This window comes from Lycorma delicatula, chromosome 2 (genome assembly GCF_047948215.1).
Source record: "Lycorma delicatula isolate Av1 chromosome 2, ASM4794821v1, whole genome shotgun sequence".
NCBI classification, from domain to species: Eukaryota; Metazoa; Arthropoda; class Insecta; order Hemiptera; family Fulgoridae; genus Lycorma; species Lycorma delicatula.
Window position 1 is genome coordinate 167,411,737 of NC_134456.1, and position 26,041 is coordinate 167,437,777.

The 26,041-nt window shown below is 29.2% G+C and overlaps 1 protein-coding gene across 8 annotated transcripts in view; it reads left to right on the forward strand.

Moving 5' to 3' along the window:
- LOC142319415 (uncharacterized) overlaps positions 1-26,041 on the forward strand; it is a 137,518-nt gene that overhangs the window by 95,721 nt on the left and 15,756 nt on the right. For 6 of the 8 annotated variants that reach the window (XM_075356669.1, XM_075356672.1, XM_075356673.1 and 3 more), the window contains 4 exons: positions 4,096-4,215; positions 9,939-10,022; positions 21,021-21,180; positions 23,067-23,197. In XM_075356669.1, coding sequence (XP_075212784.1) covers positions 4,096-4,215; positions 9,939-10,022; positions 21,021-21,161 — 345 coding nt within the window. In that variant the 3' untranslated portion in view covers positions 21,162-21,180; positions 23,067-23,197. Of the gene's footprint in view, positions 1-4,095; positions 4,216-9,938; positions 10,024-21,020; positions 21,181-23,066; positions 23,202-26,041 lie in introns of those variants that run through there. The other 2 variants (XM_075356671.1, XM_075356677.1) reach the window with 2 other exon arrangements.

A 26,041-nucleotide genomic window follows, 5' to 3' on the forward strand; every position in this document is an offset into this window, starting at 1 on the left:
GTGGTTGCAACTAACCCCCATGAATTACACGAACAACCTTTACACAAAGCAAAAATTGGAGTCTGCTTCGATATGATGGAAACACATTGTGGGTCCAGTCTTTTTTGAAAATACAGGTAGTAGTATTTGTTATTGTGTTGTTTTGATAAACTTCATTAGTCAGCTAACAGAAGCGGAAATCAATTATGGTTGGTTCCAAAAAGACGGTGTCACAACACACACAGGTCAATTACTTTATCACATGTCTTTGGTGAACAAATCACTTCAAGGGTTTGTGGCCTCCACGATCACCTGATCTGACCCCCAAATTACTTTCTGGGAAGGGTAGTGAATCAAGTAGTGTATGGCAACAGACCACGCATGACTGATTGACTACGAGGTGCGACAATAAAGTAATGAGACTGATTTTTCTTTGCAAGATGTAGCAACCCTGCAGTTTGCGTAGGCACACCATCTTTGACCTTGGTCTATAAGCTACTTCTAGTCCAAGCGGCACATTGATGCAACTGCTCAGTCGTGAGTTGTGCTGTAATAAGTGAACACGTGTTTGTGTCTCTCATCACAGAAATGAAACTGCAAAATATTGCGCAACGGTATGCCATTTATTTTTGCGTTAAATTGGGTGAAAACGCGACGACAACTTATGGTAAGCTTCAGAAGGCTTTTGGAGAGGAGGTTATGTCAAGAGCTCAAGTTTTTCGGTGGCATAAAATTTTTAGTGAAGGCAAAACAAATGTTGAAGATGAGGACCGCAGTGGACGACCATCAACCTCATGGACAGATGTCAACTTGACCAGGGTGCGTGAAATCGTACGATCTGATCAAAGATTATCTGTGAAAATGATTGCAGAAGAACTCAACATCAATCGAGAAACGGTTCGTCTAATATTAACTGAAGATCTTGGTATGAGAAAGATTTGTGCAAAAATGGTCCCCAAAAATCTCACACAACAACAGCGAGAAACACAGAAAAATGTGGCAGCCGATCTGTTAGAGCAAACGGAAATCAATCCAGATTTGTTGAGCCATGTTATCACTGGTGATGAAGGTTGGTTTTTTTCAATACGATCCAGAGACAAAACGCCAAAGTTCGCAATGGTGCTCAAAGGGATCACCCAGACCAAAAAAAGCTTGCATGTCAAAGTCAATAGTGAAATGCATGCTTGTGTGCTTCTTCGATTCCAAGGGAATTGTTCATAAAGAGTGGGTGCCTGGACAAACAGTTAACCAATATTTCTACAAAGAAATATTAGAAAGACTTCGTAAACGAGTTTTTCGTGTCCGTGCCAACATTGCTGATAATTGGATTCTGCATCACGATAATGCGCCATCTCATACTGCTCTGTCAGTACAGCAGTTTTTAACCTCAAAACAAATTTCAGTACTACCACAGCCACCTTATTCACTAGATATCGCTCCGTGCGACTTTTTTCTATTTCCAAGAATCAAAATGGCGGTCAAGGGACACCATTTTCAAACAACACAAGATGTCCAAAAAGCTGTGACAAGGGTCTTGGAGGATATTACAGAAGATGAGTACCAGAAATGTTACCATCAATGGCAGAAGCGCTGGAATAAGTGTGTGCAATCAGAGGGGAACTACTTTGAAGGAGACAACACTAAACATGACTAAAATGGTAAGCAACATTTTTTTTTCACATCAGTCTCATTACTTTATTGTCACACCTCGTAAAAACCACAATAACGGCATATGTACGAGATATTTCAGTATATCAGCTGGTTAAAGTGTTAGAAAACAAATTGAAATGTGTGCAGTGTTGTATTGTTGGAGGAGATCTTCATCACCTTTTATAAACTTCCAGTTATTGTAATATTAGTTTCTATAAAATAATGAAATGAAAATACAAAGTAATAATTATGAAAGTTTAGTCATTACACTTCCATAATTCCAGTGCACAGCAACATTTTGAACACTGTATATTAATCAGTTTGTTTATTTATAACAGTGCTTGTTTAAAGCTCAAAAACCACCGGGCCAATCTGAATATTCTTTTTTTTTTTACCTCCTCTTTGTTTTAATTAGAGAAAGCTATATTAGGTGTAAATTTTTCCAAATAAGTGTGCTATGAGCAATAAGATTTAAACCAAGAAAAATGTTTTTTAGATAGTTTTGTGGTTCTGAGATTAGAATATAGTCTGATTTTTTTTCTGTATTCATTTATCAAGATAGGTTAATTGGTTTTTTCAGATGTCAATGATTTAATAGAATATTTTATGTTACAATTTCTTCAGGAAGATGATCTTTTTTCTCATTTTTAATGATGTCAATATAACATAAAATTAGATTATTGTTTATACTATACTGCATAAGGTATCTTTTAATAACAAACCTTTCCAGTATTGTGCTTATAACTTTTTAGACCTAAATTAAAAAAAAAATTAAGTAAAAGATAATCTGGGATAGATTATTGCAGATTATAATCTGAATTTTTATAATAGAATTTTTTTTGAAGGTAACATTATTTATGTGTAATTAAATTTACATTTGTAAATTATTGAGATAGTTTTATTTTCATATATTTGTGGTTGTTTCACAATTGAAATAAAAGCCCAAAAACTCATAACCATGTTAGCCCATTATCATTATTTTTTAGTTTTTGTATTTCTGATATTATGGATAATTATTGAGAAAACTTGTTTAGTGGAATTTACTGAAGGAACTTATTTCAAACATAGCGCTGTTATATGATTGAAATCTTAGCTGTCTGTTACATCATCATGTGAAATATTTACCAGTGAATTGTAATAAAGAATTCTTGATGAAAAATGTTTGGAGTATTTACTTAGTTGAAAAAAAAAAAAACAGTCATAAGACTATAAATTAAACCCTCTCTCTTGGTTTTTTCCAGTTTGGATTTTAAAAAAATTCTGAAACTTATCTGAAAGTTTTTTAAACTTTTGATTATGAAATGTTTTTTCCTGTATTTTTTATTAAACCATAAAGTAGTTGCATTAGGATACAGGGATTATAATGAATGATAAACTTCAGTAAATTAAAATTAAAACAAATTGAATTTTAAAGTACTTTGATACAAATTTTGTTGAAATTTCAAATGGAGATTCTTTTACTATTTTGGCAGAACAGTTTTTTTTTAGGTACATCTGACACCCAGAGTAGCACAGAAAATTAACCTTATAGATAAACGTTTTTTAAAATTTCAATAGTCTACAAATAAAAAACTCACCGGATTGGTCTAATGGTGTACTCATCATAGCTTTTGCTATTTTGCTATGCAAGTTATAGATAAATCTTGTTGAAACTGTTTTTAAGGTCATAGTGTTCAAGGGTAATCTGATGATGGTACCTATTCTAATAGCTTAACTATCAATAAAATTTTCTGAATGTTTTGGTGATTCTTGGTTTTGTGAACAAAAATTAAAATTCTGTGTATTAACTGAGATTTGCTTCATTAGGCAACACTAGTATGTCTAATAACAATTAATTCATATACTTTTTGTTGCATATAAATGATTTAAATCTATCTTCACTTGTCAACTATTCCATAACTAAGATTTTGTAGGGTGAAAAGCAAGATCTAAGTGAATGATTAATTAAAGATAGAGTTTGATAAATTTATGATGTGAATGCTTTCTTGTTGATCAAATTGGATTTTGCAGTATGGAAACACTTTTTCACATTCAATGCTCTCAGAAGTGTAAATAGTTTTCAGTGACTCATTCCTTATCGCATCATATTCCACTTTCTTACTCTTGACAGAATAGTTTCCACGGTTATGAAATAAGTCACCAAATTGGTCATTGATCTTGCACTTCACTTTCACACTTTATAATATTCTATTCCAGATATGTGTTCAGTTTTCTGCCCTGCTATTTCACTTGTTCATTCCAAACTAATACAAATATAGTGGTAAGACAGCCTGACCTCAATTCATTTTATATGTCCAGTTGTCCAACTTCAGAAATGGTTAATGTTACTAACCACTTTGTATGTACTGTTTACTCAGTGATTTAGTAAACCTTTTTTCATTTTTTACATTGGGTTGAGTAAAATGATCCTACATTTTACTTGTCGCACTTGATTGTGATAATTGATTTTAATAATTTTTTTTATAGAGGCATAGAAGAACTCACACAGGTGAAAAGAGGTTCATGTGCCCAGAATGTAATAAGAAATTCATGAGAAGTGATCACCTCTCAAAACATATTAGGACCCATCAAAAGCAAAGGAATGCGGTTAGTTTGGCTTTTTATTATTACTATTAATTGTTATTGTAAGTAATATTTCCTATTATTTATTTGCTTTTTTTACTTCTCTAGTTTTAATGACGTTAATGTTTAATGGGATAAAATGTTTAATAATTTTTTATGTAAATTTTTTGATTTTAATTCTTATGGGTTTTTTTTTAATGTCAGCATCCTGTTTCTTTTAGACCATCTAACTGAAAAATATTTCAGTTAGATGGTCACTGTATTAATAATATCTGAAAGACATTCAGTATAGAAATCCTGAATACCCACTGCCTAAGCCCAGAAAACTTGGACAAATATATGCAATAGTAGTCACTAATATTGTATGGTTTATGATTTTGAAGTTTTGAGACTCTGATTATCTTATATAATATAGTAAAATATGGAAAACTGACTATATTAATATTATGAAAATGTAATGTCTGTATAAAATCTCTATCTGTATAAAGTAAATATATTTTTATGAAAAATTTTTCTATTTCTGTTTTTATCTCCATCAAAGTTTAGGTAACATAAATTAATGTTATTTCTGACTAATTGCATTTTTATTGAAAAAATGCAGGTTTTGTTTATCTTTACTTTGATATTCATGTTACTGTTTAAATAGATTACTTAATGGTACGTTAGTGTTTACCTTAATATTAAACTTTTAAAATTGTTGCCATACCCAAGCTTTTCCTGAATTCACTGTGATGAAAAGGTTAGGTATTGTTTGTTCAATTGTAATCATAACATTTTTGATTTACTAAAAATGTTACGTGTTATGTTAAATTACCTTGTTACAGTGGCATTTACTCAATACAGAGAGCACCTTTTTACGGCCTTGGAAACAGAGTATGACCAGTGTTTACAGTTTACAAAATAGTTAATTTGGCCTACCAGAAATAAATTTAATTATCACACAATTTTCAAACATAATATTCTTTTTATAGATTCATATTCATTTATACACATATGGTGTCTTGTCAGTGTTGCTATACTTTATTAAGATTACTTGGTTTTTTCTTATTTTATCTTAATATTTTAATTAATTTTTTTTTTTCAATATTATAAGCAGTTGTGGAAAAAGAAATAAAAACAAAGTTAAAAAACACAACTGTAAAAATAGAATGAAAAACCGACAATAAATTAAATTTAAAAAAAAGAAGAGGTATGGAAATAAAGGACTAAACATTGTCATGTAATATTTAATTAAATAAAATAATGGGTGACCATCAACTTTCAGACAGTTTTAATTTGTTTAATATATTTCTCATGTTATAGAAATAGCAGACATTTTAAGTTGTCTAATGATTTTTAAATGCAGTCTGGATATTTTTTAAGGCTCTGAATGGTAATGTCCTATATTAAAGAGCTCTGAATAGTAATTATCCTATATTAAAGAGCTTCCCGACTGCATTAAAAATTTTCATTGAAGAAAAAAATTTTCTTATTGATGTGAGCCCTCTCTCTTTTTCTGTTTAGCCTCTGGAACAACCGTAAGGTATTACTTCAGAGGATGAGTGAGGATGATATGTATGAATGTAAATGAAGTGTAATGTTGTACAAACTCAGGTCGACCATTCTTGAGCTGTGTGGTTAATTGAAACCCAAGTAAAGGCAGTTGCCTTTCCTAGGATTTGAATTTTAGAACACTCGACTTCAAAATCAGCTGATTTGTGATGCGTTTAACCACTAGACAAACCCACGAGCCTCTGTGATGTGAGTGGTAGCTTCTCGGCCTTTCATCCAGAAGTCCTAGATTCGAATCCTGGTCAGGCATAGCATTTTCAAACATGCTACAAATAATCATTCACTCATCCTCTGAACAATACCTAAAAAAAAAACTACATCAACCTGGTGGGTGTATTGATGTAAGACCTGGTGAGAACCAGCTCACATGGTGATAGAGGCTCTCAGTTTACAGTTAATTAATGTTTATGCTTTAACCAGCAAATCTTGACGGCTACATATATATATATATATATTAAATCTATGACACTTCCAGTAACGTAAGGATTCCAACACAGGGTAATACATCTAAATCGGTTCAGCTGTTGAGCTGCTATGGTGGAACTAACATACATCCTAAATACATTGCACTCCTTTTTGAGCAGTCTTGTAAGTAAGGCACAAATACAACCATAACAATTTTCATTCTACTGAAAGCAAAAATTTGAAATACTACCTGTTATAATTCTTTAAACTACTTATAATATTTCTATAATCTTAATAAAGTATAGTAATATCGATAGACAAAGTACGTGTATTGTATCAATTTGAATCTAAAAAAATTATGACATTTGAAAATCATGTGATAATTAAATTTATTTCTGGTAGATCAAGTATACTGTTATACACAAACTTAAAATGAGCAAACTACTTTTTTTTTTGAAGAAAAAAAACTTTTTTATTATTTTTTTTTAAAGAATCTTCGTTTCATATTGTGTTTAAATTATTTGATAAAATATGTGCTATCCTGTAATCATTTAAGAAAATGATAAATAATGAAACAAAATTACACAATACAATCTCTTATCAAATTAGTAAACACATACTTAAGTAAATAGAAAAGCTTTATTCATCAGATACCATTATAACCATCTGTAAATAACGTAAGTAATATAGTAGTGGTTCCATTGATTCCAATTTCTTAGAAAATCTTTTTTCAAAATCAGATCGCAAAAATTTGTAACCACTTATTATAATAATGGGCTTTGGTCTATTAAAAGATAACTGAAGAGTGCTTATTAAGTACTGTAATATTGATCCCCTATAGAACTCTGTGTTAATCCCCTATAGAACTCTGTGTTAATCCCCTATAGAACTGTGTTAATAGAATCCATATATTTAAATATCGTAGTCCATCTATCAACACTTAAAACAATTTTTTATCAAGAAGAACCACTAGTGTGGCAAGTGATTTGAGATACAACTCTACTCTATAAAAATCTACCTTTTCCAATTGTTTGAACTACCCAGTGAAAAACAGGGTTAATTTTATGGTTAAAAACTGATTTACCACAAAATTCCTAAGAAAAATTTACTTTATTAATAATTTGCAAATTTTTAAAATTGATTTGCATACTAAATGGAGAATAAAAAAAAAGTTGTGGAAAATTAAAGAACATAAAATATTCTTTAATAATCTGCTTAATTTAAAAATTTGTAATGGGTAACCAAAATTATACTTTAATTATTTATTCTTAAATATCATTTCCACTTACAATAAAAGAACAGATGACAAAAAAAGGTGATAAAATGTTCAAAAGAAATATGCATCAAAATCCTGCATGGGTTTAAAACATATATTTTAAAGTATTGTATATCATAAACGTATATGAAGACGTATTATTAAAAGCTACTAATATTTTAATGATATATAATCATAACACATATTGGTAAAATACAATATTGAGAACAAAAAATAAAATCATTATTGTACAGCTTATGGGCTAATTTTTCTGGTAATATTTTGTTAAAATTTTATGGAGACCCATGGTGATAAAGATTAAAAGAATAACATTAGATATTGTAGAAGATATGGATAGGGATGAAATTATTGGAAAAATATTTGCTGAAAAGTATAGATTAACAAATATATGTGCTTGGAAATAAAAAATAAGAATTGAAAAATTATAATGTACGTAAATTACCTGACCAAAAACTTTAATGAGATAAAGTTAAAACTTTAAAAAGTTAATGAGATAAAGTTTATCTCATTATTTGATTAAACATAGTTATACAAAAATACAAGGAAAAATTTACTATAAATTAATTTGCAATTTAGTTCTACTTTTGTAAGATCTAGTATCAGAAACTGTATTATGGACTTCATCAATTACTCAGATAATTTAGAAAAACATTTCAAAATAAACATGCAATAGACTATGGTAATGCAAAAATTTATGCAGAGAAAACAGATTCTGTGGTTCCATAAATGATTTAGAACACACCTATTTTGGGAAGGTTTTTTAGGAAAATAAAAAAATTTAAAAACCCCTTTTTATTCTGTCGATACTGAAAAACAGTTGCGTTATTTCTTATAATTGTGAAATTATTGTTGCTTATTAAGGGTAATATATTACTTAAAAAAAATAATATGTCAAATATTATAAAACAGAAACAGTAATAAAAAAATTTAAAATTTGCAATAAAAGTGTGCTTTCAATAACAATACCCCCTACATGTTTTGAAATTGGTAAAAATCCCTATAAGCCTGATGATTGAACCCTTACAATTATCAATATGCTGTCCGCAGCCACCCCACCAGATCACATTATTTTTTTCTTTAATTTATTTCAGTATGAATTTCTTACATTTCCAACAAGTTGGTTAATGAGATTTTTCTGTATTTCTTGTAGTTAATATGAATTTGAATTAGAGAACAGCAAATATGAATTAACAACTGAAACTTCCAGAAGCCAGAAGAATAATTTTCACCACCAATTTATATATTTGCGTCCAAAATTATAGCTTGATATGTAATTATCAGCATGATTCTCCCCCCCCCCCCCATATTCTTATACTGGCAGATAACAGTTGGCTGTACAACATTTTCATAAATAACACCTTGAGCTCTCCTTTCAATTAGTTCTGTGCTATTACCATAACAATTACTGAGCATAAGTACATACCGTTTATCACATCACACTAAACATTGAACATAATTTATACGACAGAAGCAAACAAATTCTTGTTTTTCCAGTATCAGCTGTTTTAGTACAGCCATGTTCTTAACTTCTTCAAGTAAGCCACTACTATTTCCCATTATGGTTTCAGTCAAATGGCTGTTCAATTTTTTTAATTCAAGTGCTAGCTCCAGGCTTGTTTAGCACCAATCAGTATACAAGGAAAACCCACAATTTGAAACTTTTTCCACCAGCTTAATGCCTTTTCCACCCAAGTGCACCACAATTCTTGATGTGGCAAGCAAATAAGGCTCACCTTTAATAGAAAAATAATTTATCAAAGCTTACTAGGAGCTTCAAAAAAGTGTGAGTGATTTGAAAAATGTGTGGTACAGTTGACTTGTGAAAAAGATTTTGCCGGGCAAATTTTGTTACATTTTTTTTTGCTCTATTACTACTACTACTATTGTCATATTTTTTTGAGCTTAGGTAGAGTTATTTCACTATATTTAATTGAAAAAATACCCTTTCTGTAAACTTTTGGATATTGTCAACAACTCATTTTGTTAATAAGAAGACATCGGTTAATTAATTATCATTTTTGATCTATATTTCATAATCTTACAAGAACTGATGCTATTTTATTGAAAAAGAAATTCCTGGTATCTATAAGAACCATTTTCCATTAAATTATTTTTATTTTTGTCGGTTTTATAATTTATTTTTATTTATTTTTATTAATTTTGTTTTTTTTCAATGTTTATTTCTTTAAAAATTAACTATTAACTGAATTTTGTGTTAAGCAATGAAATGATAATGAATTCTAGAATTAGTTAAATAAATTTTTAAGTTACAACTATATTTAATACTGCTGTTTTACTTCATCTAAATTGTTTTTATTTGTTTATTTTATTTTTTTTATTTAGAGTGATTTTCACCATAATAATAATATTTTTAATGCATTTCATTATATATTAAAAAAAGCCTTTTTATCATTTTAATTTTTTTAAGTCGAATTTATTATTATTGTTTTTAAGCTTCTATTTTTTGTTTTTTATTTCGTTACTTTAGTAGCATAGTATTATTTTGTTTTTGAAGGATACAGTGACGGCTAATGGAAAAGATCTTTGGATAACATCTGGTGCTCATCCTCCACCACCCCTGAAACAAATTTTTATTCAGGTATAGAAATTTTGTTACTTCTGTAAAATGCTAATTTAATAGTTTTTTTAGTCCAATTAATTCAAAGTACATTCATTGTTTTTTTTTAATCTTTAAGAAAACTTTCAAAAAAGTAATTATGATTTTTGTTTTTATCACATTTGTAGTGATTCCATTTTTTAGTTTAGTTTTCTCCATACCATTTTTTTTTAAATTTTTTTTATGTTCATAATTGCTTTATTTTACTATTAAGATTATGCAGTCGTATCTTGCCCAGTTGCAGCTAATGCTTTTCTCAGAAACCCATCAGAAAAATTGTGAATAAAAAACAATATTCACGTACAAAATTATGAAATATGTTTGCTTAAAGGTAAAAAAGTTTTAAGAACAAAAGGTGCTACTTTTGTGTAACAATTGGTTTAATTCATCATTACTTGATCAATATGGATATGCGGAAGTCTGCGTTGTCATAATTTTGAAATTTAGAAAAGCCTTCAAAAGGAATATGTAATACACAGCGACTAGTGTAATCTTATTACTATTTTCATGGTTATTTTGGTTTTAATACTGTCTAATCAAATGTTTTGCTACTGTGAACATTTGATTATTTTCATTGCATTGAGAATATTAAATGGTGTATGTATTTCTGTAAAGAATCTTTTTTTGTATAGTCAGTCAGTTTTTGGGGGGGGGGGGGGAGAGGTTATATATGAGTTAGAAGATCATTAGAATATAACAGTAATCAGCATGATATCATTTATTGTGAATGATGTGTCTTTTTTCCTTATCATGCAGTGTCATTGGGTACAGCAGATATTGATAAGAAATATTATCATTTCCATGATGACTGTAAATCTGGGTGGATATGACACTTAACATGTACAATGACTTACATTATACAATGACACTAACTAACATGATACATATAGAATGACTTATTCTACAAATTTGTTTATTTGGTTTCTATTTTGTGAGTTATTTAGTATAATGGTGTAAATAAATACTAATTCTCTTGTGATAAATTCAGAAGAAATCTAAAAAACATAATACTTGTAAAATCAAATCCAGTTTTGGCAAGCTTGTGAACATTAAGGTACGACTGTGTAATTAGATAACAGAATCATCATGTTCTGCTTTTTAGTTCACTTCCTGTGCTGTTTGTGTGACTCAAAAGATTTTATTTTCAAATCTTTGATAAAAATAATGAAATAATTTAATGATAATATGGAAATGTTATATTACATCTATTGTATGGTGAAAGTGTTTTATATACATTGGAAAATATAAGAATATATTTTTATTTTTTTTTAAGTTTTTAATTTTAACCCAATTAACACAAAATTTTGTTTGGCTTCCCACCTCCATAAATATATCAAATTTATGTATACTTATTTTAAATTATTGTCTTATTTTTTTATAATTGATTTAGTGGAAGTTGATCATTTTTGTATTAGTAACAATAAATTTCTAAAGTATGTTTTAACTTTATACGTTACTGAACCGCGATACTTTTTTAAAATATTTTTATTGTTTGTATGTTACAACAAAGTAAAGGAAAGTATTTCTGTTAACACAAATTAACCTTTTCATCCATATTTTTGTACATCTAAATAAAAAAAAAAGTGTTTTTGGTCTCGTTGAGTTAAAAGAATTAGTTCTATGTTAAAAGTTATGAGCATATGCTCATTTATCTATTCAAGTATATATCATAGTCTCCATTTGGTTTTAAATCTCAAGAATTGTTTAACATAGAATTATAAATTTGGTTTGCTTGTTTACCTATTAGGGTGGAATGATACTGTAAAATAAAAAAAGCAGATGAGGGAATGGGGATAAATATGGGTAATATATTTCTAAGGAATTCATCATGAATGAATATTTCTCTTGTGCAGTTTATAGATTATCAGAAATATCAGGTGAAGTGAAAAGAGTGATTAATTTATCTGGCCTGTTTTTCAGTAAATGCTTAGTAACATGTGAATACAAATTAAAACTTTTCCATTTTTTCAAATTTCAAAAGTAGTTACTGTAAACTAAATACAAAAACCTTTTTTTGGTGTCTATATTGTACGTAATTAAAATTAGTTGAATAAATGTTTTTTTTTAGTTTTTTGTGAATATTAGAGAATTTTTAATGTTGCTTCAGGCCAACTTGATAAACAGAAGGAAGTATTTGTAGTATAATCTTGACTGTATATGAATTATGAAATAAAAAGCTATAAAAGATATTGGATTACCCAGATGATTATGTCCAGTGAGCATGATGACCGTAATTTCTCAGTCAAAATTTGGTTCATGTAACAGATCCTCTTATTCAATAAGAGTTTAATATAAAATTAAGCACGTGTTTTATTGTTTAACAAATAGGAATTATTGCATATAAAAAGTTAAAAAAAAAAAAAAACATATGTTAGTTTTAAACATTTTTTATAAACGGTATTAAAATTGATAGATATTTAAAAAATGTTAAGTTCAAATAAAGGTAACAGTTAAATTACAATATGACTACAGCTTTGCTAAAAATGTTTAATCCAACCATTTAGACATAATGTAAATACAATCTTGACAGCTATATCATACATGATGTGATCTGTGTCAATGTTCTCTGTTGTACGTAGATTGTTTTTGCATATTTACAAGGGTGAGAAGCAGATATAAAAAGTCTTCTGGTTTGATAAAAATAAGCAAATAGACATTAACAATGTCTATTAATTTTGGTATAGATATTGTATATTATTGGAAAAATAAATTGTTCTGGATTAAGAAAAAAGTTATAATCGCAGAAAAATTGGATTGGCAGCGATATATCATGGAGGGAATCAAAATTGCAAGATTTTTATTAAATATTGTAAACGTGTAAAACATTATGAGAGATGTTCTATTGAATTACTAGACCAATAAAAAAAATCAGCTTCAAAGTTTTAGAGAGGAATTGAACAGTAAAAACTACTTCTAATGAAAAAACAAAACAGAAAGCAGAAGAATGGTAAAAGTAGAGGAAGAAAGACAGGCAAAGAAAGGAAGAACATAATAGAAAAATTAGCACCAAAATAAAAATCAGTTTCGAACATTCATATTGGAACATAGTTGTGAATGTGGTACTGTGATCCATAAATCTAATTAAACATCATCGTTTAGAATTGTTTTACGAGGGTAGACAGTGTGGTATTTGATGATGCATTGTAAATAAGACATATGAAGACACAACATAGGCTATTTAATCGATGAATGTTGGCCATATGATGGAAGACATTTTCTATGCAGTAGATGTTAGTAACAAATTGAACAGAGAATGTTGCAAATTGACTTGGTGTATGAGGCTGGTTTGAAAAGTATGTGTAAAAACAAAAACCACTTAATTTTTCGAGATAAACCTTTTTTATATCAACATAATCATCTTTTAAGCTTATATATTTCATCCAATACTGCTCCAGTTTGTTGATCCCTTCCAAATAATAGGATTGTTCCAACTCTGCAAAATGTGCATTTGTTCCTGCAATCACTTCTTTTGAATAAAATCTTCTATCAGCCATATTCTCATGTTGGGGAAAAATAGTAGTCCAAAGGAGTCGAATCTGGAGAATAGGGGGCATGCAGAACAAGTTTAAATTCTTATCAATTTTGTGGCTACAACTGCTGAGTAGTAAGCAGATGCATTGTGGTGGAAAAGGATTTTTTGTAGGCCATTTATGGATGTTTTTCTTGCAGTTTGGTTTTCAAGTGGTCCAGTAGTGATGCAAATATTTGCCTGTAATTACTGAACCTTTTCTAAATAGTCAATGAAAATTATGCCTTGCAAATCCCAAAAGGCAGTGGCCATAATCTTCCCAGCTGAAGGAATAGCTTATTATGCCGTCTTTGGTGCAGACTCTCTTATGTAACCCATTGTTTGGATTGTTTCTTGGTCTCAGGGTTATAGTGATGTATCCATGTTTTGTCTACAGTGATGAAATGCTTAAAATCCTGTGGATTTTGCTGAAACAGCTGCAAACTACTCATGGAATACCTCACATGATTTATTTTGGGTAACTGTGACAACTGTGGCACCCATCTTTTGATAGCTTTATTTGTTCAAATGATGCTAAATATTATGCTTCCATTCACTTGAGATGCCTACAGCACTAGCAATTTCATTCACCTTCACTCTTCTATCTTCCAACACCATCAATCGTTCTGGAATAGTGACCTCAACGTAGCATTCAGGATGTTCACCATCACTTGTGCTCGTTGGACCACTTTGATTATTTTGAAATCACTTATAAACTGTTCCAATCAAAGGTGCAGATCCATCATAATATTTATCAAGCTTTTCTTTGGACTCCAAAGAATCTTGGCAATTTACCATTTATAAGGGAATGTTTAATCAACACATGAAACTCTCTTTCTACCGTTTTTTTAGAAATCACTCAACTTTTTCAGTTCAAACAGACGACAAACACAGAGAAATTAACTAATACACGTGGTGCCAACTCTTGGACGTTTCAAACCACCCCCATATTTATGGAAATATTGTTCGAGTAGTTAAAGAGGATTGTAGGATGGTAGACAAAGGATAAATTATTGAAATAATTGAAAAATATTGAACGAATAACATAACACTCATAAACTAGCTAGTGAGATTATAAACATTAAGCTGGTATAAAGGTTGAAAACAAAGTTGTAATACATTCTTGGCATTTGGTTATTAATTGTTATATAGTAGAATAATTATTCATGAAAAAAGTTGCCTAAGATTTTATTTTGTGTGGGGGTAATTTATGATGAAGTTTTATTGTAAAAATATCATTATGTGTTTAAATTAACCAGAAATTAATAATTTTTTTTTTTTGTCTTCAGTCATTTGACTGGTTTGATACAGCTCTCCAAGATTCCCTATCTAGTGCTAGTCGTTTCATTTCAGTATACCCTCTACATCCTACATCCCCAACAATTTGTTTTACTTATTCCAAACGTGGCCTGCCTACACAATTTTTCCCTTCTACCTGTCCTTCCAATATTAAAGCGACTATTCCAGGATGCCTTAGTATGTGGCCTATAAGTCTGTCTCTTCTTTTAACTATATTTTTCCAAATGCTTCTTTCTTCATCTATTTGCCGCAATACCTCTTCATTTGTCACTTTATCCACCCATCTGATTTTTAACATTCTCCTATAGCACCACATTTCAAAAGCTTCTAATCTTTTCTTCTCAGATACTCCGATCGTCCAAGTTTCACTTCCATATAAAGCGACACTCCAAACATACACTTTCAAAAATCTTTTCCTGACATTTAAATTAATTTTTGATGTAAACAAATTATATTTCTTACTGAAGGCTCGTTTAGCTTGTGCTATTCGGCATTTTATATCGCTCCTGCTTCGTCCATCTTTAGTAATTCTACTTCCCAAATAACAAAATTCTTCTACCTCCATAATCTTTTCTCCTCCTATTTTCACATTCAGTGGTCCATCTTTGTTATTTCTACTACATTTCATTACTTTTGTTTTGTTCTTGTTTATTTTCATGCGATAGTTCTTGCGTAGGACTTCATCTATGCCGTTCATTGTTTCTTCTAAATCCTTTTTACTCTCGGCTAGAATTACTATATCATCAGCAAATCGTAGCATCTTTATCTTTTCACCTTGCACTGTTACTCCGAATCTAAATTGTTCTTTAACATCATTAACTGCTAGTTCCATGTAAAGATTAAAAAGTAACGGAGACAGGGAACATCCTTGTCGGACTCCCTTTGTTATTACGGCTTCTTTCTTATGTTCTTCAATTGTTACTGTTGCTGTTTGGTTCCTGTACATGTTAGCAATTGTTCTTTTATCTCTGTATTTGAAACCTAATTTTTTTAAAATGCTGAACATTTTATTCCAGTCTACGTTATCGAATGCCTTTTCTAGGTCTATAAACGCCAAGTATGTTGGTTTGTTTTTTTTTAGTCTTCCTTCTACTATTAATCTGAGGCCTAAAATTGCTTCCCTTGTCCGTATACTTTTCCTGAAACCAAATTGGTCTTCTCCTAACACTTCCTCCACTCTCCTCTCAATTCTTCTGTGTAGAATTCTAGTTAAGATTTTTGATGCATGACTAGTTAAACTAATTGTTCTGTATTCTTCACATTTACATGCCCCTGCTTTCTTTGGTATCATTACTATAACACTTTTTTTGAAGTCTGACGGAAATTCCCCTTTTTCATAAATATTACACACCAGTTTGTATAATCTATCAATCGCTTCCTCACCTGCACTGCGCAGTAATTCTACAGGTATTCCATCTATTCCAGGAGCCTTTCTGCCATTTAAATCTTTTAATGCTCTCTTAAATTCATATCTCAGTATTGTTTCTCCCATTTCATCCTCCTCAACTTCCTCTTCTTCCTCTATAACACCATTTTCTAATTCATTTCCTCCGTATAACTCTTCAATATATTCCACCCATCTATCGACTTTACCTTTCGTATTATATATTGGTGTACCATCTTTGTTTAACACATTATTAGATTTTAATTTATGTACCCCAAAATTTTCCTTAACTTTCCTGTATGCTCCGTCTATTTTACCAATGTTCATTTCTCTTTCCACTTCTGAACACTTTTCTTTAATCCACTCTTCTTTCGCCAGTTTGCACTTCCTACTTATAGCATTTCTTAATTGCCGATAGTTCTTTTTACTTTCTTCATCATTAGCATTCTTATATTTTCTACATTCATCCATCAGCTGCAATATATCATCTGAAACCCAAGGTTTTCTACCAGTTCTCTTTATTCCGCCTAAGTTTGCTTCTGCTGATTTAAGAATTTCCTTTTTAACATTCTCCCATTCTTCTTCTACATTTTCTACCTTATCTTTTTTACTCAGACCTCTTGCGATGTCCTCCTCAAAAATCTTCTTTACCTCCTCTTCCTCAAGCTTCTCTAAATTCCACCGATTCATCTGACAACTTTTCTTCAGGTTTTTAAACCCCAATCTACATTTCATTATCACCAAATTATGGTCGCTATCAATGTCTGCTCCAGGGTAAGTTTTGCAGTCAACGAGTTGATTTCTAAATCTTTGCTTAACCATGATATAATCTATCTGATACCTTGCAGTATCGCCTGGCTTTTTCCAAGTGTATATTCTTCTATTATGATTTTTAAATTGGGTGTTGGCAATTACTAAATTATACTTCGTGCAAAACTCTATAAGTCGGTCCCCTCTTTCATTCCTTTTGCCCAGCCCGTATTCACCCACTATATTTCCTTCCTTGCCTTTTCCAATGCTTGCATTCCAATCTCCAACTATTATTAAATTTTCATCTCCTTTTACGTGTTTAATTGCTTCATCAATCTCTTAGTATACACACTCTACCTCATCATCATCATCATCATGGGCGCTTGTAGGCATATAGACGTTAACAATCGTTGTCGGTTTAGGTTTTGATTTTATCCTTATTACAATGATTCTATCGCTATGCGTTTTGAAATACTCTACTCTCTTCCCTATCTTCTTGTTCATTATGAAACCTACTCCTGCCTGCCAATTATTTGAAGCTGAGTTAATTATTCTAAAATCACCTGACCAAAAGTCGCCTTCCTCTTCTCACCGAACCTCACTAATTCCTACTACATCCACATTTATCCTATCCATTTCCCTTTTTAAATTTTCTAGCCTACCAACCTTTTTTAAACTTCTAACATTCCACGCTCCGACTCGTAACATGAATTTTAATAATTAAAATTTTGTAATTTTAAATTTTTTCTGCTTGCTTCCCACCTCCAAAATCCCCTTCCAAGAAATTTTTTTGATTTTTCTACATTTACTATTCTAAGCGGAAAATTTTTTAAAAATCCACTAAAACATGTGCAATCGATAAAAAATTACCCAAGACTTCTTTTTTTTATGGTGGAGGGTGAATTATGATAAAATTTTGTTATAATATTATTATTATTAAAAGTTTATTAACCAAAACAAAAAAAGTTTTGAAAAATTAAAAAAATCACAATTTTTAAACTTTGATCAGTTCCTTAAAGTTTATATCTCCGAATTCTGGAGAATTTTACCAACAAATTTTCTATATACACGAGTTTCTATAGAATTTCTTCAAAAGTAGTTTATCCACTCAAAAGTTATTAAGTTTCAAACACACATAAAAATGTACTAACATTACCTCACCTTTTTTTTTTGTTTTTGGAGTTCCTCGGTCATGAAATATCAAGAAATGTAAAAACTTACACCCCATTTTTTGACTGATTAGGCGTACCATAGGAAAGTAAAAATATTATGCTCATTTAACCAGATTCTTATTATTTTCTGAAGCCCTAACTCTTAAATAATTTATGCAGTAAAGGGTAAATTTCCAAAAAAGAATGTTGGTAAGCTTATGTGGACTAGAAAATTATATGTAAAATTAAACTGTGTTGGTTTTTCTTGTTGAAGTTTGAGATGTAAGGTTACCATGCCACTGAGTAATTACTGTATAAACAGTAATAAATAGGCAAAAACATTGAATTGCTACAAACAAATCTTATACGGAAAAATAATTACTTTCCTGTTTATTTATTTCAAATGCAGTATTTACTTCAACTAAGCCACATTTACTTTACTGAACAATAAAAACCCTTATGTATTTACTATTTTTTGTTCATTTCAGTCATTACCTGGAAATTCCATTTCAAGTTCACAGTAATACCAGTAGAAATAAATCTGTTGAAAATGTGAAAAGAAAAAAACAGAAAATCATCAAACTATAAAAAATGTATTTTGTTGAAAATATTTAGAAAGATAATTTAGCAAATTGCAAATTTATTATTTTTGACAGCTAGCCAACAAAATAGTGTTCAGTGATAAATTATGTTTAAATAAAAAGAAGTGCAAATCAACACTCCAATTAGTTGTCATAAGATCTGGCAGTTTGTCCTAAAATATCTTAAGAGAATTATTTTAAAACTAATATATCCAATATGCGACTTCATTTTTGCATTGCTGGATTTATGGATTTCAGAGCTTACGTCTCATCAGAAGATTCCACTCATTTGAAATTATTAATTATTAAAATTAAACAAATAAATATTGCATATATCATAAATAAACAAGTAATACTAAATTTCATAATAATACTAATTTTTTTGTTCTGTAACCAGTATATTTACAGTTGGCTAATAAACACTATAAATACAATAATTATAATACAAATACAATAATAATAAACAATTATAATACATAATACATATATGTATTGTAATTATAATATAATAATAATAAACACTTAGTTTTAGGTGCATATACAACTAAGTACTTGTAATCTACTGAAAGAAGTATCCTTTCCCTTGTATTATCCTACAGTACGATCAGTAGGGACAAGCCAACCGAAAGGTAATTCAAAACTAAGAAGAAAAATGAAAAATATTTAATTTCCTGTAATTTAAGCATAATAAAAGCAGTAAAAAATATTAGGATAACAACAGTGACATGGTAAGTCCTATTATTGAAAAACTTTCTCACAGAACAAAACTACTAACAATACATTGATAGAGTTAAGATAAGAGTTAATTAATATATGCAACTGCAACTTTCTTTGTCTATTTCAGAATTCTGAGGAATTTTTATTTTCTCTTACAACCTGATTATTTTACAACTCCTGGAATATTTCTGGAAGCATTATCCTATTATTTGAAGGATTTGATGAACACAGAATGCCATAATCAAAACCATATTTAATAACAAACCAATCCCTGAAGATCACCAATATTACATTTAACATCAGTGCAGTTCACTACATACTGTTAAAATTTTCAGTTTCTAATAAGCTTGTGATCAATACCAGTTAAAATTTAAAAAATAAGAGAAATGAAATTTTAGTTCAACATAGGTTTTTAAGCCCAGTTAACTTGAAATACGTTACCAGGATAATTGCAGGTTTTTGAAACTTCTAAAAATTAAGAAATTTGAGCAGCAGTCATTAAAGTCATGAACTTAATCCTCTGTCTCAGCAATTCCAAGAGTGCTCAAGAAAACAGTATGTAGTTGTAGGGTGGCAAATCCATCAATTTTGGGTATTTATTGAATTTTATTTTTTACCCTATTTAAAGACATGCTTTTGTCAAATCAACTCATTTTACCAAATCATGTTTCCTCATAAATTTTTACAAATCTCTGGGTGAATTTTACAGAATTATTCTTTAAATAAAAACGCACACTCTTAAAAGTTTTAAATGAAGTTTATGTTAAACATAAGTAATTTTTATCCTGAACCTCAAATGATTGAATTGCAATTGCTGTTTTTGCTGTAAAGTAACAAAAAAGTTTTTCATTTCTTATTCAAATTTGAAGTAGAGGAATTCAGCTTTGACTATTCAATGTATTCATTTTTTGAATTTGTTACAGTATGAGGAGTTCTTTATTTAGTCTATTATTTACAAAATAGTGATCTGTGCAATATGCAGGGAACTATCTAAAAAAGGAATTGTGTTGAATGAAATATCAAGGGTATAAAAGGATTAAAAAAAAGAATTGCTACAATTGAAAATAAAAAATAAGTCAACTGGGTACAGAATAGAGTCTAATTATAAATTGAATTAAATTCATTTATATAACTAATTAAGATATAGAGTATTTCTTCTTCGGAGACTTGAATTTTTAAATCTATGATTACCATACCCATTAAATGTTTATACTGAAATAAAAATGCCATTGTTCATAAGTTATCTACTATGTATATATACATCAATTAAAGGGTCATTGAAAAAAAAAAAATGCTGTATATTCTTTGATTAGGTAATGTCTTTATTTTAAAAATTTATCATTATAATTAAGTTAAAATTATATGAATTTTAAGTAACTTTACTTTGAGTACTAGACACAACATTTGTAATAGCATTTGCTTTCTAAAACACTGGTTTAAATAATTTGAATTCTTAGAAGTTGATGCTAAAGCGTTTTATTATAATACATAAAAAGAACTGAAATATTCATGGTAGTGGTAGGTTTATGAGGTAATAATCAATTAGAAGTTATGTATTCTTATAATTGTAATTTTTTTTTTTTGTTGCAGGAAGCTGCCACATCAACTCAATCTATGTCTCCAGAAGATAGTTCATCAGGAGAAGAGAAAATGATGATAACAATACAAACAGAGGCTGAACAATCTGAATTAGCAATTGTAGATACTTTAGAATCATCTATATCAAATTAAATCTCAGCTTTCTGATTAGGTTTGTAATATTTTTTTGATGTTATGAGTAAGAAAAGATCTTGCTACAATGGATGATTAATGTTTTTATATATATTGATGGATTTCTGCATGTTTAATAATAATAATGCACAGTTTTGTTATTCTTTATTTTTGTACGGCTGTAAATATTTTCATAATTTATTTGTGTTATTTTAATATTTTTATTTTGTTGTTAATGATTTTTAGTCCATGATGGTCAGCAGTAAAATTACTTATACAAAACTTACCAAAATCTTAATTTAATGTTTTTTTTTATAAAAACATTTTTATTTTTGTTAGCTTTATTGGTTACTAATGTTGTTGCACTAGAGTATTTGTTGATAGAACGTTATTTAATTATCTAAATAATGCTTTTGCTTTAAATGTGAGTTAGATTTAGGATTAGACTGAAGTTCATTAGATTTAGCTGTCAACTATATATTATTTGCAGTGCCTCTGCTTTTAAACAACAAAGCACTTTAAATCAACACTATTAACCATATAAGATGTATACAAAATTTGTTTTCAAACCTTATGCATAAAAACTTCATTTTTTACTATTTTTTTTACGTAGCTGCCTTCAACTTCAACACATTTTTGAAAGCCTTTCACTAGCTTCTTCATTCCCTATTCAAGAAATTCCACATCACCAGTGACTTAAACCACACAGTAACATCACTTTTCAATCTCATCATTGTCAAACCTTGTGATGCAAGCCACTGTTTTAAGGTAAAGAAAAAGAAATTAATTGCTGGAAGCTAATTCAGCACTATAAGGTGAATGATTGAAGATTTTTCAACAGAATTTCTCCAGTTGCCTTACTGTCTGTTTTGCCATGTGTGGCTGGGCATTGTCATGCAAAATCAAAACCCTGCGGGATAGCATCCCAAGTTGTTTGTTTTTTATTTATAGTTACTAAAAAAATTTGACAATTGTCTTTTTGTCAAAAAATAGTATCCATAAGTTTTTTCCAAATGTTCTTGTTTGAACTTTTTCGGTCTAGGATGTGATGGTTCCCCCATGACATTGACTGCTGCTTTGCCTTTAATAAGAAATCTGTGTTTCATCTCCAGCAACAATTTGACCAAACAATGCATCGCATCATCTTCATTTTCAGAATGCCACAGAAATTCATGCACTGCAGCAAGATGTTTTTCCTTGTCTATTCATTAACATCTTTGGCATCCATCCGGCATACAATTTTTCAGTCAAACCTTCATAACTTGAAGATTAGGAAACATTGGAGTCAATTGTGACACAATAACCACTGGTTTTCTTAAATTTTTTCAGTCAATCATGTGTTATCATTGACAACTGGCTGTTATGTTCTTAATCATGAACTTTTATTTGTCCTTCTCGAAATGAGCAGCACCACTATCGTACTTTAATGCCACTCATAATCTTCGGCTTGTAAACAACACAAATGTGCGTGTGAATTTCAGTTGCAGAATTGCTTTTTGTCCTCAAGAATCGGATTACTCCTTGTACTTCACACTCAGTGGGATCACAAATTGTAGCACTTGTTATAAATAGATGAATATAAACAACTAACAACAAATGGCGAAGTTAGCAGTTAACTGTAGAATGAAGTAACTGAGCTATGCAAGTGCCATCTGTTTATATTGTGTATACAGCTGGCAAATTCAAAACGGACCTTACTTAAAAACACACCTTGTATGTAAATTGTAAAAAAATTGAAAACAATTGTATGAAATATTTTTGGAATTTACCTTCCAGATAATAAACAAGAACTTGTGTCTGGAGATACACTAAGTAATTTCACTTAATAGTTGTAATTTTATTAATTGTAATGTGTCTATGATTATTTTTTTATTTTAATGGCTTATTTCTATTCAGTTTAACTAATTGTCATGTTTTTCATTTCAGGACTTGAAGGAAATGTGATAGTAATTAAAACTTGTAACAGTTTTAGTTTTAAAAATGTGTACAGTTAGTAAATATGTACATATATAAAGTATTTATATATATATATATATGTAAGGAGACATTGCTACATAGTAGGTATATGTTTTATACTTTTATAATATTAACAACAAAGTAATAAAAAATTAAAAAAAAGAAAAGAAGTTTAATATATTATGTATATATAATTTAAAAAAGATTTCTTTAAATCCATATTTTATAGCATTAATGTTATTAATTTATAATAACAGTACATGAAAACAGTTTTCTTGTTATCTGTATGTTGCATTTGTTAGTGATGGTAATATTGATTATATTATGATTAAACAAATTTTATTGCCATTTTTCTTATAATCAAATATTCGTGTCAAATCGTTTACGTATATTTATCTCCTTGTGTGCCTATATTATTATTAATAAATTAGTAATAGCTAATATTATTAATTTATATTAATATACCATTTTATATGTAAAATATAATGCATTAAAGAATTTTTTATTAGATTTTTTATGTGTACTATAGATAAGGATAGAAGTAATTGTTAATTATGCATATAAATGTATTATAATTTATTTTTATTTTAGTTTTTTCTTTCTTTTGTTAATAGTTTTAAATGTACCTTATGAGGTATTTTATTTATGGTTTGATGTAATTCTTTAATTTTTTTCATCATATTTTTGTTTGTTTCACCGAAGAAATATTTATAATCATGATGAACTTTACTCATGGATATTGCAATAATACCTACCATGAAATAAATGTAAGAGTGAGAAAGATGTTCCTTACAACTTGTCATATAGAAACAGATTCAATTTCAGATAGAGGAAACTGTCTTCACTATCAGCGATTTTCATTATACACTTTCATCTTCTGTCTTTTTCAACAGAAATTGTTAGAATTACAAATTAGAATAGCTCTCGCACAAAAGTAAAAGGTGATGTGAGATGGTGAAGCCCAATGGTTATCAATATGCTTTCTTTCCATTTATTATAATTTTATATGTTTAAAATTATTTTATCTGGTTTAAACGTATAATGTTTTAAAGAAAGAATATTATTGTCATATATTTATATAAACTTACAGCAATTTAAAATTATTTATAGAAATGGGGATATTAAAATTAGTAAAGAAGATGTGACTAAGGATTAAATCCCCACATTCCAGTTTCCAGTTTACCCAGTTTATTTTACTACTTTATGTTGGCACGTGAAAGTGAAAAAAAATAAATAGAAAAAATCTTTATTAATCCGTTTTTTAAATGATCATTATCTTCTAACATCTATTACATATATTTTTGTTAAGGATTGATAAGAAGACATCCCAAAGTCCAAACCTCTGGGATGGAACACACTGAATTTTCCAATCGGCTGTAAAGAACCGGAGGTTTGTCAACTGGTTTAACACATTTACACAATCTTTAAGATTATGTTCTTAGATTCTTTTCTTTTTTAGTTTTATAAAAAATTTTAATTTGGTTACAGAATTTCAGTAACACAATCACTCACAGTAACAAACTTGAACTTGTATAATAATAATATAATTATAGTAAATTACAAAATATATAAGTAAACAAACAAATAAATACATACAGTACAATATAAACAATATAAACTTTAACTTGTATATAATAACATTGTTATTATAGTAAAATACATAAGAAAACACTTGATTTACTGGTCAATTGTAGATAAGTTATTAATAATAGAGTTTGGAGAATTCTTTTACACTTATTCTATAATATTATAGGAAGATCATCCGGCTGAAATATGAATTCCCCATCCATTTTCAAAAACTTAGTCCTATTGACCATTTTTTTAATATTTAAAGGTTGAGGATTAAAAAGTTTTGTTGCTAAATTTGAGTAAAACTTTTTATAAATCATTATAAAAAGGTTTTGTAATTAAATATATTTTATATTTTAATTTAATTTAATTAGGACTTAAACTAAATCTGATTTTTCTTTTAAATTTAAATTAAATATACTTATGCTATATGAAGAATTAGTAAAGAGAATAAACAATCTTTAGTTCAGACTAAGACAAAGTAACCTCTAAACTTACCATATCGATTATGCCGTTCCTATTATTGATTCTTTAGATTTTTAAGTGAGATGCCTTGTTCCATGTTTGTAAGAAAGACTTTTCCCCTTGTTTTTTTGCATACAAATATTTAACTTCCCATTCTTCATCCATAATAAGGAATATTGGTTCTCTCTCTTTATAACTCACTTAGCATTGAGTGTTTTGCGTCTAGCAGGACTAAAACTGTCATTAACTATTCCTTTTTTTTTTGAAGTCGGTCTGTGTTTAAAAAATTTTTCAGCATCATGGTTCTACTGCAAAAAGCAGCAGTGTCGATTGCAACAAGATTTACTTCAGTTGGATTAATAAGAAAAAAAGTTACACAAAAAAATATATATATATATTATACATAATCTCCTTTTTTGAAGTCTGTTAAAAACAATGAATTATTTATTTATGTACAGAAAAAATAATTTCCTCTTCTTCATACTAAGAGGAAATTATCTAGTAAAAGTTTAGAGTTAAGGAAAAAATTAGTCAAGTGTTATGCATGAGTGTTTTGTTGTATGGAAGAGAAACAAGGATGATAAGAAAGAAATGACTGAATTGAGGCTTTTAAGATGTTAATTTGGAGAAGGATGTAAAGTGAGGAATGAGGAAATAATTAACAGGATTAAAGAAGAAAGAGCACTTAATGGAAATATATGAAAGAAAAGAAAACTATTTGGACATGTGGTGAGAGGAAGTGAAATCTTTGGACAGCTGCATTGGAAATCACTTGAAGAAGAAAGGAAGGGAGGAAAAAAACGATAGTTATTAAATGAGGTGAAGCTTAGAAACTACAAGGGGTCAAAGGAGAAGGCTTGGGACAGAAATGGATGAAGACAGCATGCCATAAGGAACCTGCCTTCAGATAG